The sequence below is a fragment of the Halichoerus grypus genome, chromosome 14 (assembly GCF_964656455.1).
Source record: "Halichoerus grypus chromosome 14, mHalGry1.hap1.1, whole genome shotgun sequence".
NCBI lineage: Eukaryota > Metazoa > Chordata > Mammalia > Carnivora > Phocidae > Halichoerus > Halichoerus grypus.
The window spans coordinates 93,111,089-93,128,418 of record NC_135725.1 but is presented as its reverse complement, the minus strand read 5'-3'; the positions used below and the strand labels follow the sequence as shown (position 1 = coordinate 93,128,418).

The window sequence follows — 17,330 nt, the reverse complement described above, 5'->3', positions numbered from 1 at the left end:
TGAGGCCCAAGGTTAGTGGGGTGTGGTCAGGTCCCCAGGGAGCAGGCCAGAGCCAGGCCATGGGCAGCGAGGACGACAGGACAGACGGGCAGGAGCTGGACGGCTGATTTGCTTCCGGAGTTTATTCTCAGAGCCAGGAGAAAGCCAGAGGGCGCAGAGGTGGGGTCAGGGAAGAGCCAGGGCTGGGGCCTTGGGGGTCTTGGAGGGAAGAGCAGAGCAGGGCAGGATGGCCAGGTCCTGCGGGCCGGGGTCTCCTGGCAGAGAGAGCGGGACCAGTGGGTGGGGCAGGCAACACGGCCCCTCCCAGCCACAAGGGAGCGAGCGCCTCCGGACCCTCCCTTCCCATCGACCCCACGGGTTCCTATCCCAGCCTCCAGCTCCTCTTACCCCCAGGAATCTTGCGAACCCCAGTGGAGCCCCTCTCCCTTGGACAACCCCCGTGTGCCTGGGACCACCCTTGCATGGTGGGGTAGTGTTAGCAGGTGTGAGGGGGGACTGCCAGGTGAAGCCAGCCCACAGCCCACAACACTCACCTACTTGCGCTCCTCCATGCATTTATCTGCCAAGAAAGACACCCGGGGACCGTGGTCAGCGCCCCAGGCTGGGGCCACTTTCCCCACCGGGGCTGCCTGCCCCCTCCCGACAGCCCTGAGCCCCCCAAAACTGCTGAGTCCATCACACTCCGTCACTCTCTCCCCTCCTCCAAACAAAGAGGGGGTTCTGTCCCCACCTGGGTCCGGAGCAGGCTGCCTGCCTCAGGGAAGCCCCGGGCCCCGAGCCCTCGTGTGTTCCTGCAGCACCCCACCCCCACCCCGCTGGGTCTGTTTCTAGTGCCTGCCCCCCCCCAGGCTGGGGACCCTGTGTCCTGAGGGCTCATCAAGGGCCTGGAACACCGGCTGCTTGGTGAAACTGGGGAGGCGGGGGGCGGATGTTCCTGCAGAAGGAGTACCTTCCTGTGCCCCGGCCAGGGGCTGCAGGCCAAGGTCTCTGGGTGAGGACAGACTGCCCCCCACCCCGGAGGCCACAGTGTGCTGGTCAGTGGTCAGTGGGCGGTCTGGCCGGATGCACCGCATGCCGCAGCCTCCCCTGAATCAGGACACTGTCCGCCCCAAATCCGACCTTAGTCCCCTCCCCGTCAGGTCAGCAGCCCCCTCACCGGTCTGTGGCAGGAAGACAACGGCATCCTCCGTGAAGCCCCGGGTCTTGGCGAAGGTGCTGAATTTCTCCCTGATGTTGGCGCTCGGGGTCTGGGTGCGGCCTGGGGCAAGAGGGAGAAGCTGCTGGCCTCAGCTGGGGAAGGTCTCTGCTGCCCCCACGCCCGCAGCTTGGGGAGCCCCCCGGGAGACACCCATCTCAGGCCAGACTGTGGGTCCCTGGTGCGGTGCGTACTGTAGAGAGTGGCCATGTGGAAGTCTTGGCCGAGGCCTCTGGTGCCCGCAGTGTAGAGAAGCGCGTACTCGTCGTAGTTGGTCGCCGCCACCCACACGTCGTGGGTACTGCCCCAGTCTGGGAATCCGCGAGAGAAGCCCGGTTGGGGACCCTGGCCCTAGACCTCCGGCCCACCTCTGCCTGGGAAGGGGTGCGCTCTCCCCGGGCCGGCTGCGGGAGGAGCCAGGGGTGATGCCCTCCCCCAGTGAGACAGGCGGCTGTCCCAGCTTCCTGCTGCGCAGCAGGGGCCGGGCTCCTCACACCAGAAGTCCTGGGGGCAGCAGACACACAGGATCAGGACATCAGGGGCTCATGGTGCAGCCACAAACCCCTCGGCCGAAAGGAAGAGGAAAGATTTCCCAGTGGGAAGCCGTCCCCAAGGAAGGGGGTAAGTGGTGGGCTGGGGCGTGAAGAGGCCCTTGGCCCTGCTCCTGGGCTGGAAAACCGTGGAGAGGAGTGAGGGGGGCTGGGGGACTGCCCATGTGTGCTCCGCCTGAGGAAATATCATTATGGGGGGGCAGGAAGGGGCTTGGAGTTCAGCTCCAAAGGGGATCCAGTGCCCAAGAGAGGGGTCGTGGTCCCCCCACACCTGAGCCTGGGGCAGGTCCAGGCCAAACCATGGACTAGCTGACCCTGGTGGAGTGGCCACCAGCCCACCCCATGTACTGCTGGGGCAGGCGGGTCTCCCTGGCCCAGGGCTGGGCCCAGGGGTCCCTAGAGGGGGCCCCACTCACGGGGACTGGTGTAGGTGTAGCAGCCGGGGGCTCCCGCCGGCCGCAGCAGCAGGGTCCGCGTCTCACACTGCTCTTTCCTGTGGGCAGGTCACCGAAGGGGTCAGGGGTCAGGCCAGGGGCTGTCCCTAGACCGTGGTCATGGGGCGGGGTGCTCTGGGCCCCAGAAGCCCGGTGTCCCACCTGAGGAAGGTGGAGGTGAGGTTGAGGCCTCCGTCTGCGGTCGGGGCCACCACGGACATGCACATGGACAGCACATTCTTCTTCTCCCGGAACCAGCTCGAGTTGGAGGCGAGGCCCGAGGTGAACCAGCGCCCCAGGAACTGCGGCGAACGGACCCCGCCCGGGTCGGCCAGGACCCTCCCGGGCGGACCTGGGTGGGGAGCGCCCCCCCTCCCCCGCCTCCAGCCGCGCCCCGCCCCGCGCCCCGGAGGGCGGTCACGCGGCGCGCAGTCCCCTCCGCCCCGGCCCGGCTGGTTCGGTGGCGGGAGCGGGCGGCAGAGGGCGCCCGGGCCGTCCCTAGAGGGGTTGGGGCGGGCTCGGCTGCCCGGGGCCGGCCGCTGGGCGCCCGCGACGCTCGGGAAGGGGCGCGGGGCGGGGCGCGCGGGCCGGAGGACCGACTGAGCGTGTGCGGAGCGCGTCCCTGCGCGCACTCGGGTGTCTGGGGCCATCCCCGTGGGCCATCCCCGTGGGCCATCCCCGTCGGCGCGCTCGCGCACCATGTGTCCTGGGACCCAGGTGTGGAGCGTGTGCCTGTTTTCCTCTGGGCGTCGTGAGCTTAGCGGGGTGACCGTGTTTGGATGGCGGAGGCACGCGTTCGGCCCGGGGGTCCCCATGTGCCGCGTGTGCCCTCACGGACGCAGGTGCTTCCCTGCCGCTCCGGGAGCAGTGGCTCTGCTCTCTTGGTTGGCGAATTGCCGCAGGCCCAGGGACGGGGGTGGTTCTGGTCAGCCTCCTCCTGCTCAGCTCCCCTCTTCCCAGGAAGACAACTCGGCCCCAGAGAGCGCCCCCCTCCCCTGACAGGGCCCTGTGCCGCCTGGGGGACCGGGCCGGGAGCCCCTCACCTTGTCCTGTTGGAAGTTGGGCTGCAGGGAGACGGGGGCCTGGGCCTGCGTCTGCAGGACTCCCAGGACCCCCAGCAGGACCAGCCCCATCCACAGCGCGTGCAGAGCGGTCATTGTCCTGGAGCTGAGTGTGTGACCAGGGCCGGGATGCCAGCAGTGCAGGCAGAGGGAGGGAGGCCGGCAGGGGGAGTAGAGGCCACTAGAGAGACCCCTATTTATGGGCCTGGCTTGGCCTCCACCCAGGGCCCAAGGACAGCCCACTGGAGGCTCGTGATGCTGGGGGAGGACAGAGTGGAGGAGCCCAGCTGCAGCCTGGCCCCCACAGGGCTGCTTATGTAAGAGGCTCTGACTGGGGGCCTGGGCCCTGCCACCTGCGGCTGAGTGAGGGCGGAGGCCGGGCAGAGGCTCCTGCGAGGCTGGTCCCGTCTCCAGTCCCAGGTGCAGCCCAGCAGCCTGGATGGGGACAGGGAGCGTGTGCCTTGCCTGGGACCCCTGGTCACTTCTTATCTGGGGCTGGAACCCCTCACACAAGCCCTACCCTCATTCTCTCTCCAAGCCCAGTGACCCTGGGAGGGGATTTGCACTGCGCGAGTTTGGTCCTGAAAGGCCCAGCGGGCTGGATGGTGACGGCGGACTTGGGCCCAGATAACCAAGGTAACCGGATCTGCCCCCGAAGTCGGGCCCGAAGGCCAGGCGTGCTGGGCACACCTTCCCCACCCAGCCAGCTGCTGGGACTCTGGCTGGTGGCCCCCTGGGTACCCTTCTCAGCCTGGGGCCCCCCTCGCCTCAGGCACAGGCCCACCCTTTGTGTGTGGTTGCAGCTACACTGGTCCTGCCCAGCAGTCTGGCCCAGGAGCACCATGTGGACTCAGGCTGTCACCTGGTATAGACACTGAGACGGGGACTGCTCCCAGCCCCAGCGTCTCCCTGCCAGCACAGGACTCAGGGATACCCCCACCTTCGGAGGCCTCCCTGGGTGGACGGGCTGTCTCTGAGGTCCTGGGCCCTGTTCAGATCTCACGGGTGTCACCTGTCCCTCTGCTTCAGCCCGAGGCCATCCCAGGCCGGCGGGGCCCCAGCTCAGGGCTGAGTGGGGTCCACAGCTCTGACCACTGTGAGCGGGAGAGGTGTGCTATCCTGTGGGAGGCGAGGAGCCTGGGAGGGAAAATGAAGCAGGGGAGAGCTCCTATGTGGGGTGCAGACAGCGGGGCTCTAGCTGTGGTCAGTTGGGGGGCAGGGGCCGCCCGTCTCCGGACACAGGCCTAGCCCATTTGGGGGGTGCAGGCTCCTGTCCCAGGGCTTCACCCAGAAGCTGGATTCTTGGCAGCCCTGGCCTCTGGCTTTGGAACGGCCCCTGTTCCAAAGCTGTTCAGAAGTGATCAAGGGGGAGGCATAGGGTCAGGTCAGCTCCCTGAATGGGACCAGCATGGGCATTGCCACCCACCTCGTGAGGGCGGGAGGGCGGTCCCAGGTCCACAGGGGCCCTGGCAAGGGGACATCTGCACCTCGGCCCCCGGGCTTCCTGGCCCTGGCTGGGCCCTTGCTGTGGGGTCATTGCAGGTGGGCTGAACCTATTCTGCTGGGACTGGCCCCTGTCTCCCCTTCTGAGGCTGGGATCTCAGAAATGCTGGAAAAACAGGTGTGGCAGTTCTGTGGGAAGGGTTGAGAGTGGGCTGCTGGGAGGGGCTGGGCACCCGCGGGTCTGGAGCCTGCCCCTTCTTCCCCTGGCACCTTTGCTCTGCAGCCCTGATATCCAGGCCAGGGACGTGAGGCCCCCTCCCCAGTGGCCCGGGGGTGGGGGAGCGCAGACTGGAGCACTGTGGGGCTCCATCAGCAGGGCAGCCTGGGGGAGCTGCCGGCTGCACGGTGCCACGTGGAGGATCTCCTGCTTCTTCACGGGGGCCCGGGCTGGCAGGGGGCTGTTGGCTTCCCGGGCAGAGGCCAATGTGAGGGGGTGGGGTAGAGAGAGACAGGAGACACCTGAGAGGGAGGTGGGAGTAGGGAGGGGAGGGGGGCGATGGTGCGGGGGAGGGGGCGGGGGTGTGGGGGCAGTGATGTGGGGGAGGGGGGCGGTGGTGCGGGGCAGGGGGCAGAGGCAGGCCTGAGACCCCCAGCCTCCGCCCTGGCCTCCTGTCAGCCTGGCTTCTCGGTGCCATCCACGTATGGGCCATAGGATGACAGTCCACTAGAACAGGCAGGAGTTGGGGGGGCTGACGCCAGGACCCTGCACGGACCCTGGGCTGCCCCAGGCCCAGCCTGGCCCAGGAATCGATCTGGGAGTTCCTTTCAGGATGGGACAGGGGCAGGAAGAGGACTGTGGAGGAAGGCCTGGGGGACACGGCTGCACCTCCATGGGGGCACTGGGCTTCCTGCCCATTCACCGGCTGGCAGCCCTCTGGCTTTAGGGAGGCCTGAGGCTCTCTGAGTGGCTGGGCTGCAGGTCCCTTATCAGGCCAGGCCGCCCCGAGACAAGGACACCTCTACCAGTGGTGAGCACACCCCAGGGCAAGGCAGTAAGGTGACCCAGGACAGTGGGACCAAGACTGTGGGGGGAGACCCGGGATGGCAGGACCCTGGAGATATGGGCCTGAACAGCTCTCATCTGGGCAGGCTGGGCTAACCTGCCAGGAGGGGCACTTGCCGCCGGACCCCCGGGGGTCCCACAGATCCTGGTGGAACGAGGTCTTCCTGAGGACAGAGTGGCCCCTGGGGACCCCAGTGTCTGGCCCTCAGACCCAGCGCCAGGGACCGAGTCCCTCCTCCTCCATTTCCCCACTGGCCAGCAGAAGGCCAGATGGTCCCCATGTCCCTTCTCCCCCAGGTGGCCGCCAGCAGCGGGACACGGAAGATGCTGCAGTGGTGGGTGAGGTTTGGGACTCAGCTGCTCGGGGCCCCTACGGCCCAGGTGGCCTTCCATAAATGCTGTGGAGTACTGGGCCTTCTAATGGAGGGCCCTGGGTCTGGGCGGGGTGGCCACTCTTATCTTGGGTCCCTGTGGGTGGGGTCAGGACTCCTGGAGGGGTGTCTTCCAGTGCCTGGTCTCCCTGCCTGCCTGGATGCTGCCCCTCCAGGCCCCCCAACACCTCCTGCTGGGGCAGCCACACGAATGGCTGTAGGAGCAGCTCCCTCTGACCAGGGTGACCTGGTTGGGCAGGGACAGGGTGATCCTGGATAGCGGCCGGCCTTCCTGAGCCTCAGCTTCCCCATCTGTGCAGAGGGCCCCGGGTCCCTCCCTCCCCTCTGCTCCCGACCCTCTCAGGCCCTCCAAGGGGTGCCCCTACAGGCCCTTACTCATTCCTTCCTCAACGGGACCCTGAGCAGAGGTGGGGTGGGTGGGGGCCTGAGGCACAATTTCGGGGCTCAGGAAATAGGTGCTCCGGGATCTGTTGGGCTGGCAGGTAGAGGAGGAGGCGCAGTGAGCGGTGACTCATCTGTTGCGGGGTCCAGGTAGGGTCTGGCTGTTGCCCCACCCCCTCCACTGTGCAGGACAGAGGCCTGGGGAGGAGGGAGGGCGCGTCCAGGAGCTGTCCCTCCCTCCCTCCCTCCCTCCCGCAGTCACAGGACTCCCCCTGCTCTCTCTGTGTCCCCCCCCCCATTCACTGCTCTGAGCTGGGCCCTGTGTGGTCAGCAGCTCTGAGCTGGGCCATCTCCGCCGCGGGGCCCCTGCTCAGCTGATGTGGGGATGGGGGATGGGGGGGTGCGTCCGTGCTGGATGCTGGCGGTGATGAGGCCCCTCCTGGCCCCCCCACCCCGCGGGCAGACCACGTGCTGCTTCGCGGCTCTCAGAGGGACAGGTGGGGCTGGCTGACCCGTGAGGGCGGGGCGCCCGCTCTGAGCCCATGGCACAGGTGGTGGTCGCCCGGGAGCCCCACGCCAGGACCTTAGGTCAGGCCGGCCCCCCTCCAGGCCCACCGCAGCACCCAGATAGCTCTGGATGCAGAGCTGAGGCTGAGACCCCCCGGGCCCTGCAGCCCAGGCGTGAGGCTGACGATGGGCATCTGCCTGAGGACGGCTGGGGCAGGAAGGTGCTCTGGATGCCAGTTGCCTTGGGCCGCGGGGATGTCAGGAGTGGGCCTCATCTTTGAGAGGTCATCGGGGCCGTTTCCCTGCCCCTAGCCTGCCCGGTCAGATACAAGCCTGGGGCCCAGGGCTAGGCTTGATCTCCGCCTCGGGGCTGGGGGGCCGGCAGTGTGCCCCGGGGATGGCTCTCCAGGGCTGAGGCTGTCCAGGGGCCTGGTGGCTTCTCACTGGCCTGCAGATGACAGTGTCCTCCAGCCTCAGACAAGGGACTCGCAGGGCCCTGTGGGCCCCACCCACCTTCTGCTTGGCAATCAGCTCCCCCCAGTGTGTGGGAAGGGGCTTTGAGGGGGCCCTGAGCTGCTGGGCAGGGGCAGCCCCACTGGACCCCACCCCACCCCCTCAGGCCCTGCCACCTGCCCCGGGGCTCACCTCACCCCAAGATGCTCCTCCCTTGGAAGGTGTTGAGGAGACTGGCTGGTGGGTCCCCAAAGGATTTAAGTCGGGAAAAGGCGGTGCCCTGGGTCAAGGAGAAGCTGCTAGACAAAATATTCTGGAACATCCCTGAAGGCCTCATCCCCTTCCCCTGAGCCCTCCCCAGACCCGGATCAGCCGCATCTCCGGGCCGTACTGGGACAGAAGGCCTCCTTGGGCAGGTGGCCAGGGGCCAGCACCCGCCTGGAGCAGAGGGTTGGGGGCAGCATGGTTAATGCCCCTGAGTGGGACACTGGGACCCAAAGAGGGAGTGGGGGTGCCGGGTCTGCAGCCTGACAACGCCAGGCAGGTGCAGCAGGGCCAGCTCAGAGCTCCTCCCCCTGCCAGAAACTCTCTAGGCCCCTCCCCTCCCTGAGTCCTAGGCCAGCCCAACCTCCAAGGCCCCGCTGGGAAAAACAGCCACCAGATTGCCAGGTGTCAGCAGAGAGAGGACAGAGACAGGACCCATGCAGGGGAGCCGTGGGAAGTGAGTCTTGCGTGGTCTGGGCAGAAATCCAGAGACAGCCTCGTGTGGGAGCACCTGAGTCCCGCTGCCTCCTTACCTTGAAGGGCAGCTCCCAGGGCTGGGGGCTGCCCCGGGAAGGGTGGAGGGCCTGCAGCAGGTCTGCCTCCCAGGAAGGGGTCTGTCAGGGCATTGAGGAGAGCGGCCCGGCCCCCACCATGCTCCCACACGCCCCGCCGCCTCCCATAGCTGTGACACTCAGCATCAGGGTGACCAGGGCAGATGGCTTCTGGAAGGTTCCAGCCAGGCAGTGGGTGGTGGGGGCTAGAGCCTATCCAGTCACCCGTTTGAGGGCTGGGGGAGAGGTCTTTAGGCAGATCAACAGATGGGCCCTCCTGGGTCACCATCGGCTGACCTGGGCGTCCCTCTCCCCAAAGACCCGGAAGCCAGAAGGACAGTTTTGGGTAGAGGCTTGCTCATTCAGGGCCCTAGTGGAGTGTCCTGATTCTGGAAGTTTTCTTGGCTCTATGACCTGGCCATGTCAGGCTGGCCCAGGCGTCTACAGGATCTCCTGGTCCCAGCAGAGGAAAGCAAGGCTGCCACTGGGGCCTAGGCCCTGAGTCCTTGGTCCTTGGCCTAAGCCTGCCCCTGAGGTGGGTGCTCCTGCCTTTCCCTGGGGGCCCAAGGTGACTCCGAGGAGATGGGGGCCATAGCTCTGAGCAGGGCCGGCAACAGGGTGGGCACCTAGCAGGGCTGGGGGGGGCTCTGGGCCCCGTGGGGCTGGACAGTGGGCACCCGGGTCACAGGCCCCCATCTTGGCACCCCAGGAAGCCCTCCGGGTGACTGCATGACCCTGCGCCCCAGGCTCCCAGCTAGCCTCTGCTAGATGCCATCAAAGATGGGACGTGTGTGAAGGTGGCTCTGTCGGTCCTGAGAGCCCAGGACAGTGCCCAGCCCTCAGGGTGAAGGCCCCGGAGGGTTATGTGAGAGGAGAGGACATCCCGCTCCCGCCCGGGGCTAGAACCGGGTGTTTTGGGAGCCACCCGCAGCCTGGCCTGCAGCCCTCACCCGCCCCATGGGTCATCTGGCGGTCATGCTGGCTCCTCCTGGCACCGAGTGTTTATTTCTGATGGGGGAGGAGTATGGGGACAGATGTGCCTCGGGGGACAGGGCACCACGAGGCCTTGATGGGTGGTGGGAGGCCTCTCTGGAGGGAAAGGAGCTGCCTGGTCTGACAGCCACTGGTCCTGGAGCCTGGAAGTCACTCCGGCCACTGTCTCCCACGGCCGCCTTCCCCGGGTCACCCACAGCCCAGCGCCACGCGAGCCCGGAGGCCTAGCCAGGCCGTCGCTAGGGATGACCCCTCCTCCCCTCCCATGCACCTGCCCCCCAAGGGTGCACCCTGGCCTCTGGCTAGTCCCTGCTGGAGATCTTGAGGCTGTGCACCCTTGCCCGTCCACGGGCCAGCTGGGCTCCCACCCTGGGCGGAGGTGGGCCTGGGGTTGTGACTGGCTGTTGTGGAGGGCACCTGGGAAGGGACGGCAGTGGGCCCAGGAGACCCAGGTCGGGTCTGCTCCAGCAGTAAAGAGACGGGACAGTGGGGGGCCCCCCGCCCCCAGGGTTAGAGAGGGCCGGTTAGTGGGTCTGTAGGGGCCGGGGGGTCAGGAGGAATGCCCGCTTTCTTGGCTGAGCGGCCGTGGGAAGGGAGTGTGAGGTGGGAAGGAGGCAGCGGGGTTTTGCCGGCACGGGGCGGGGCCCCAGGGGTGGCTGTGCACCCGGCCAGGAGCCAGGAGAGCTGAGGTCACAGATGGTGACAGAATCAGGACAGGGAAGGGGCGACTGGAGCCATGGTGGGGCCCAGGGGAGGCTGGTCCCTGGGGTCAGAGGCCGAGGGAGGTCACAGATGTCATGGCCTGGAATCGGGCTTCTGGACTAGCAGGATGCAGGCTGTGCCCACTCCCAGACAGAGGCTTGTCCTTTCCTGTGTGGGAACGCTGGTCACAGAGCCCAGATGTCCCAGAGCAAGCGGGACAGCCGTGCCTGGGACTTCACCTGGCCATGGGGGAGGGAGGTTCAGCCCCAGATGAGCCCGGGCCAGAAGAGGGGTGGGGATGGGTTGGGAGGGGTGAGACTGGGAGGTGAGCGGGAATAGGGCCGCACTGCCCAGATGGGCCCGGGACCCCAAGTGGGCCTGGGTTTGCATGGCTGAGATCTGGGTGGGGGCTCTGTCCAGCTCAGCCACAGCTGGGCCCCTCAGCCCCAAGGTCCCCTGGGCATCAGGCAGGGCTGCGCTTGGTAGGGCCACTGACTGTTGGGGTTTCTGGCTGGAAGGATTCGGGAAGAAGCAGTGTGGACACCCCAGGGGTGTGTGTAGGGCAGTCATCCTGCCCGAGCCTGGCCAGACGCGGGGGAAGAGCTCTGGCAGGAGGTGAGGGGCTGGGTCATTGGGCTTCTCCCTTGATTTGGCAAGGGGTGATCACCCCGTGCTGGGTGGTCAGCTGTTGAGTGGCTCATGAGTAGGGTTCTGCAAGGTGGCAGCCTCACGTGCCTCCACAGGCTCGGGGATGGGTGCCCTGCGGGTGGGGCTGAGGCTCTGAAGGCCCAGACACAGGCTTGTGACAAAGCCCTTGAACTGTCTCCCACAGCAGCCAGACTTGGAGAAGGATGGGGTGGGGGGGACCCGGGCAGGGGTGGGGCAGGGGCTTCTCGGCCTGGGCCCCCCAGGGCAGGGTGGGCTCTGTCCATCCCCAGCGCCCTGTGGTTTAGGCCTGGTGGGTAGTACCCAGGGGAAGGCAAACGGGAAAGTCACGGTGTCCTTCCAGCGCTTAGGAGCTGAACGCAGACCATGGCTTCAAGGTCATGGTCTCCATGTGAGGACAGCCGCAGCGGCTGTTGGGGGTTGGCGTCTCTCCGAGCCCAGGTGGAGGGAGACCTTCATCTTTGCCAAGACAGTGTCCTTCCTTCCCTTCTCCTGGGCTCAATCCCCAGCCTCTACTTGGTGTGGGGGTTCTGTGCCCCTTCCTCACTGTGGCCCCCTCCCCATCCCCAGAAGTAAACAGGTCTGCCAGGGGTCAGGGCTCTGAGCATCTTAATCTGCAAACCAGCACCCCGGAGGTAAGGGAAAGGGCTGCATCCTCCCCTCCCGTTCCTGTGCCCACACTGCCCACACTCTGTCCTGGCCTCTTTCCCCCCCTCCCTCCAGCTCAGCTCTGCTGCAGCCCTGAGTGGGCACAGACTTGGCCATCCCCAGATGGCTTTAGTCAGGGCCCTCTTGGGCGCCCTTGGCCCCAGGGCGGGGGCAGCTCCTTGCACCTGGAGGAAGGGCCAGGCCAGGCCAGTGGGGCCCTGCGAGTGGTGGACGCCATGCCCGAGGGTCCCATTCGTGAGGTGCCCCTCAGCCCCTGAGGGCTTTCTGGGAGGTGAGGCCCAAAGCAGGCCCCAGAGATGCAGGGGAAGCTGTATGTGTGGAAGAGACAAGAGACAGGGCCGTCGTACCCCCTGCCCCGAACCCGAAGAGTGGAGTCTACTTCCAGGGACCCAGGCCTCCCGCCAGCTTCCCAGCCACCAGCCCCAGGAGCAGCTCATGGCCCTCCCCAGTGGGGACAGAGCCAGGGGACCCTGCTGACATGCACAGATGCTCCAGGGACATCTGCTGTCCAGGGTCTCAGAGGGCCAGCAACTGATAGGGTGGAAAAAACCCAACTCCCAGTTAATCCACACAAACCCAAGAAATAAAATAACTTCCTTCAAAACAAAATAGCTTTCTGCCAGAGCATTCCTGCCTGATACGGGCCATGGGTCCCACAGGGAGAACTTTCGGAGGAAACACAAGAGACAGTGTGCTTCAGAACAGAGTGATGGAGCATGCACCTGCGTGTGCGCGTGTGTGTACGCCTGTGTGTGCATGTGTGTGCGTGTGTGCATGTGTGTGCGCATGTGCGTGCGTGCGTGTGTGTGCGCGTGTGTGTGCGTGTGCATCTCTGTGTGCGTGTGTGCATGTGTGTGCGTGTGTGCATCTCTGTGTGTGCGTGTGTGTGCGCGTGCGTGCGTGTGTGTGCGTGTGTGCATCTCTGTGTGTGCGTGTGTGTGCGTGTGTGCGTCTGTGTGTGTGTATATGTACATATATATTCTTTCGTGGTTACGGCCAACACCACAGTGCACAGCTTTAATATGACGAAGTCACAGAGATACCTTTCCCTCCTTCCAAACAATGCCATTTTCGTCACGTTTTAGAATTCATACATTTAACCCCCTAAACATTATTGCTGTTGTTTTATGTGGCCAAGATTGAGTTTCAAATGATCCACCTGCTTACTGCCTTCTGTGCTCTTGGATCCCACTGGAACTCAGGCCTCGGACCTGGAACACTTTATTCTCTCTTGAAGCACTTCCTTTAGGGTTTTCTTTATGGAACATCTTTTTTTTTTTTTTTTTTAAGATTTTATTTATTCATTTGAGAAGAGAGAGAAAGAGAGCACAAGCTGTGGGGGAGGAACAGAGGAGAAGCAGACTCCCCGCTGAGCAGGGAGTCTGATGCAAGGCTCGATTCCACGATTCCACGACCCTGGGATCATGACCCGAGCTGAATCCAAGAGTCGGCACTTGACCAACTGAGCCACCCAGGAGCCCCCTTTATGGAGCATCTCTTGGTGACATATTCTCTCTGTTCTGTCAGAACCACTCCAGGCTGGAGGCTTTACCTGCAGTGGGGCAGTGTGGGCCAAGGAGTGAATGGGGGCGCCTGGCTGGCTCAGTCAGCTGAGTGTCTGACTTTGATCTCAGCTCAGGTCTTGATCTCGGGGTTGTGAGTTCAAGCCCCATGTTGTGCTCTGTGCTGAGCCTACTAAAAAAAAAAAAAGTGGATGCAGTTGTCCCTTGACCTGAGAGTGACCTGGGGCGGGGTGGCCCTGGGCCTGTGTGAGAGACAGAGGCTACATGCTGGGCAATCCCAAATCAGGCCAAACTCCTCCACGGAGATGGAATTCCATCTGTGGCTGCCGGGGCAGAGGGTGGTGAGGACCAGTTGTGAATGGTCACCAGTGAGCTCTCTGGGATGATGGAATGTTCTGCATCTGGATTGAGTTGTGTTTACACAGGTGTCTACATTTATCCCAACTCATCAAAGCAGGCAATGAAATTGTGTCCATTTTAGTGCATGTCAAATCTAAGCTCATATTTTATTTTTATTTTTTTAAAGATTATTTATTTGGGAGAGAGAGTACACACTGAGGGGGAGGAACAGAGGGAGAAGCAGACTCCCCGCTGAGCAGGGAGCCCGACACGGGACTCGATCCCAGGACCCCGAGACCACAACCTGAGCTGAAGGCAGACACTTCACCGAATGAGCCACCCAGGCGCCCCCTAAGTTCATATTTTAGAAATAAAGACTAAATAAGGACTTTCCAGACAAATGAAACCCAAAAGAATTAATCACCAATGGATCTGCAATTAAACAAAGATATGAAAGGACGCCTTCAGCCAGAAGGAAAACGCTGCTGATGGGAGCCGGACGGTGAAGGAGGGATGACAGAGCAGAGCAAAGGCCCTGGGGACCGCGGCCTTGGTCACCCTCAATACGTCTTGCAGGGTATAAGACATAGTTAGAATTAAAATACATGACAAAAATAGAACAAAATCTCAGAGGGCATAAGGGACGCCTGGGTGGCTCAGTGGGTTAAGCGTTTGCCTTCGGCTCAGGTCAGGATCCCGGGGTCCTGGGATCGAGTCCCACGTCGGGCTCCCGGCTCAGCGGGGAGTCTGCTTCTCCCTCTCCCACTCCCCCTGCTTGTGCTCTCTCTCTCTCTCTCTCTCTCTCTGGCAAATGAATAAATAAAATCTTTAAAAAAAATCTCAGAGGGTATAAATGAGAACTAAAGTGTTGTAAATAATTACATTGCCCAGAAGATGGTGAACATGCTTATTTATATTCGACATTAATAACTCAAGGATGACCTTGTAACCTCCAGGCTAACACAAAAAGAACAGTACAAAGTTAAGAAAGCAAGGTTTGAGGGGCATCTGGGTGGCTCAGTCGGTTAAGTGTCCGACTCTGGATTTTGGCTTGGGTCATGATCTCAGGGTCGTGAGACGGAGCCCCGTGTCGGGCTCTGTGCTGAGCGTGGAGTCTGCTTGAGATTCTCCCTCTCCCTCTGCCTCTGTCCCTCTCCCCTCTCTAAAAAAAAAAGGTCTTGAAGAGAGATCTGAACACTCATGTTCACAGCATTATTCACAATAGCCAAGGGGTGGAAGCAGCCCCAGCGTCTACTGACAGGTGAATGGATAAACAAGACGTGGTCCGTCCACACCATGGAACATTATTCAGCCTTAAAAAGAAAGGAATCGCGACACCTGCTACAACGTGGATGAAGCTGGAGGACGTGGTACTGAGTGAGATCAGCCGGGCACAGAAAGACCAATTCTGTATGAGTGGAAACTCTCAGGAGGCCGGAAACTCGGGGGGTGGGGGCTGGGAACGGGGTTTAACGGGACAGAGTCTAGCCTGGGAAGACGACCACGTTCTGGGCACGGACGGAGGGGACAGCTGCACAGCAGTGTGAACGTGCTTCATGCCACAGAAGTGGTTACTTAAAGACGTTTTATTTATTTATTTATTTATTTAAAGATTTTATTTATTTATGTGACAGAGAGAGACACAGCGAGAGAGGGAACACAAGCAGGGGGAGTGGGAGAGGGAGAAGCAGGCTCCCCGCCGAGCAGGGAGCCCGATGCGGGACTCGATCCCAGGACCCTGGGATCATTACCTGAGCCGAAGGCAGGCGCTTAACGACTGAGCCACCCAGGCGCCCCTTTAAAGATGTTTTAAAAAACTCAGCAAAGTAATATTTACAAGTTAATAAGGAGAGAAAATGATGTAATAAAGAAATTAGTCCAACAGGTGGGGCAAGAGCACCTGTCGTCAGACAAAGGGACCCAGCTCACCTCTGGTGGCCCCGTGGGCGCCCAGCCTCTCCCGTGCCCAGGCTGGTCCCACGGTGGCCTGAGCCCACAGCTGCTCTATCCTGGAGCTCTCCAGCTGTCCCTCCTGCCCCTGCTGCCCTGGCTCGTCCCCACCACACACGGTCAAGCCCCCAGCCGACTCAGGTGCAGACATGGGGCCCCAAAGGTCCCTTGGCCTTGCCGGCCATCCCTCCCAGGGGGCCACTCTCCCTGGAATGGACCCCCAGAGGCTGGGGAGGACTCCCCTGCAGCAGGCTGGTTTCTCAGTCCACCCAGACACAGTCCTGTCCTGTCCATCTTGCTGCCCTCCACAGCACCACAGCAGCTGGGTTGCAAACAGAGCGATGCTGGCCCACGAGGTCCCGGACAGGGTGTCCCCTCAAACACCACAGCCACGGCTCAGGCTGGACCTAAGGATGTCCACCCGGCCCCGACGAACTGGGTTAGAATCCTGCCTCGGGGGAGGGGGGAACAATCCGTGGCCCTCACCCACGCCTACCCTGCCTGTCACAGGGCTGTGGCCCTCCCTGACCTGCAGGGGGGCCTGGGTGAGAGAAATGGCAGACTGAGCCTCCAGGAGGGTTGGGACACCAGCAGGGGCACGACCTTGGAGGCGGTCTTCTGACATCAGGTGCCTGCGCCATGCAGGACCTGCCCGGGGACCCGAGGAGGCAGGGGACCCGGGGCAGCTGGAGAATGTCCAAGGCTCAGCTGGACCCACTTGTGCCCTTGGCTCCAGGGTCCAAGCCTTTTCCATTTTATAGGGTTTCTGCTTGTCTAGGCCCGAACGGGGAGGTTCCTGTGGCACTGACCATTCCTAGGGACAGGCCAGTAACCGTGCCGCCTGGAGCATGGGGACGGACGTCCAGACGGACGGCACACCTGCTCTCACCAGGCTCAGGGAGAAGCTGCGGGGGGCCGGGGGGGCGTCGAGGGGTATCCTGGGCCGCCAGCCACTGGGCAGCTGTGGCAACACTGAGCCGGGCAGTGGCACTGACCCTGCAGAGAGCTATGTCCGGCCGCGGGGCCTGCTGGGACCCACAGCCCCTCAGGAGGGGGACAGGGCCGGGACAAGGGCCGGAGGTGGTCGCGGGCATCCTCCAGGGTCCTGAGTCCTGCGTGTCACTGAGGAATGGGGACACCCCAGGGACCCAGGTCCCCAGGCAGGGCCGAGAGAATTCCCGGAGGTCCTGAGTCGCTCAAAATCATGACCTGCCCTTTAGACTAGTAAACAAGGCAGCTTCTGTCCTTTCGTGGAAGTGGAGGCTAGGGTCACGTGCAGGGGGCTCAGCCCGCCCCAGCCATCCTTGGCCAGCTCTCTGCATGCAGCTGGGCTCGGGTGGAGCACCTGCCCCATGGGGCCAGCGAAGGTGCGCCGTGACAAGGGACACCGGCGGGAAGGGCTATGGCTGGAGAAGGGCCAAAGGAGCCTCTCCACCAGGGCGCTAGGGCAGCTCGCTACCTGATCCCCAGATCCCCAGATCTCCGCGGCCCCGGGTAGATGCAGCTCACCACCATCTGCGGCCTGGAAGGCTCTCCCGGGATGCAGCTTTGTGCTCCCAGGACCAGGGGAAGCCTGAGGCGGCCCATCGATGTCACTGTCACAGTACAGGGCTTTGTGTGACTTTGGTGGGCAAGGCTGGGAGGAATGCATGACCCAGGCCATGGGGAGTCTTTGGGGAAGGGCCCCTCGCACCACCCAGGGCTGAAGCTGACAGGCCAGGTGAGTGCCAGAGGGACAAATGGCTCCCCCGAGCCATGGACAGCCCACCTGCTTTCATCCCCTTCTGCTGACCCTGCCCCGAGGGAGGAACAGGCCCAGATTGGGGGGGCCCAGGGCCCCGAGGGAGGAACAGGCCCAGATGGGGGTGCCCAGGGCCCTGAGGGAGGGACAGGCCCAGATTGGGGGGGTCCACTCAGGCCAAAGAAATGCAATCTGGCACACAGCAAGAGATCTCTCTAGATGTTCTTTGATCTCTGGTGGGGCCAGCTTCCCGGCAGGCCCTGGGCTTGGAGATCCCTGAGGGCCAGGATCGGGGGAGACGGGTCCTGTTTGGGGCAGGGCAGCTGCCCTGCACAAGGAGGTGTGCAGACAGCTGGGATCCCAGGTTGTGGCTCTCTGTACCTGAAGAGTCCCTACACCCAGTGGGGGTCAGGCCTCGGAAGCTTGTCCCCCACCCCCCCACACACGGCAGG

At 63.4% G+C, this 17,330-nt stretch overlaps 1 protein-coding gene across 1 annotated transcript; it reads right to left on the bottom strand.

The window, feature by feature from the left end:
- Positions 1-104: 104 nt before the first annotated feature.
- On the bottom strand, positions 105-3,430 carry PTGDS (prostaglandin D2 synthase). Its single transcript, XM_036073196.2, has 7 exons — positions 3,224-3,430; positions 2,343-2,482; positions 2,163-2,239; positions 1,390-1,506; positions 1,157-1,258; positions 534-559; positions 105-254 (listed from the first exon to the last, which is right to left on the bottom strand). The coding sequence occupies exons 1-6, from the start codon at positions 3,335-3,337 to the stop codon at positions 534-536; spliced, it is 576 nt and encodes a 191-aa protein (XP_035929089.1). The 5' UTR covers positions 3,338-3,430; the 3' UTR covers positions 105-254.
- Between the last annotated feature and the right edge of the window lie 13,900 nt (positions 3,431-17,330).

Excerpts from the sequence above, each read along its gene's own strand:
- PTGDS (XM_036073196.2), bottom strand. The coding sequence starts at position 3,337 with ATGACCGCTCTGCACGCGCTGTGGATGGGGCTGGTCCTGCTGGGGGTC. Across the intron at positions 2,483-3,223 it reads CCAACTTCCAACAGGACAAG|TTCCTGGGGCGCTGGTTCAC; the intron begins GTGAGGGGCTCC and ends CGTTCGCCGCAG. Across the intron at positions 560-1,156 it reads TGTCTTCCTGCCACAGACCG|ATAAATGCATGGAGGAGCGC; the intron begins GTGAGGGGGCTG and ends CTTTCTTGGCAG.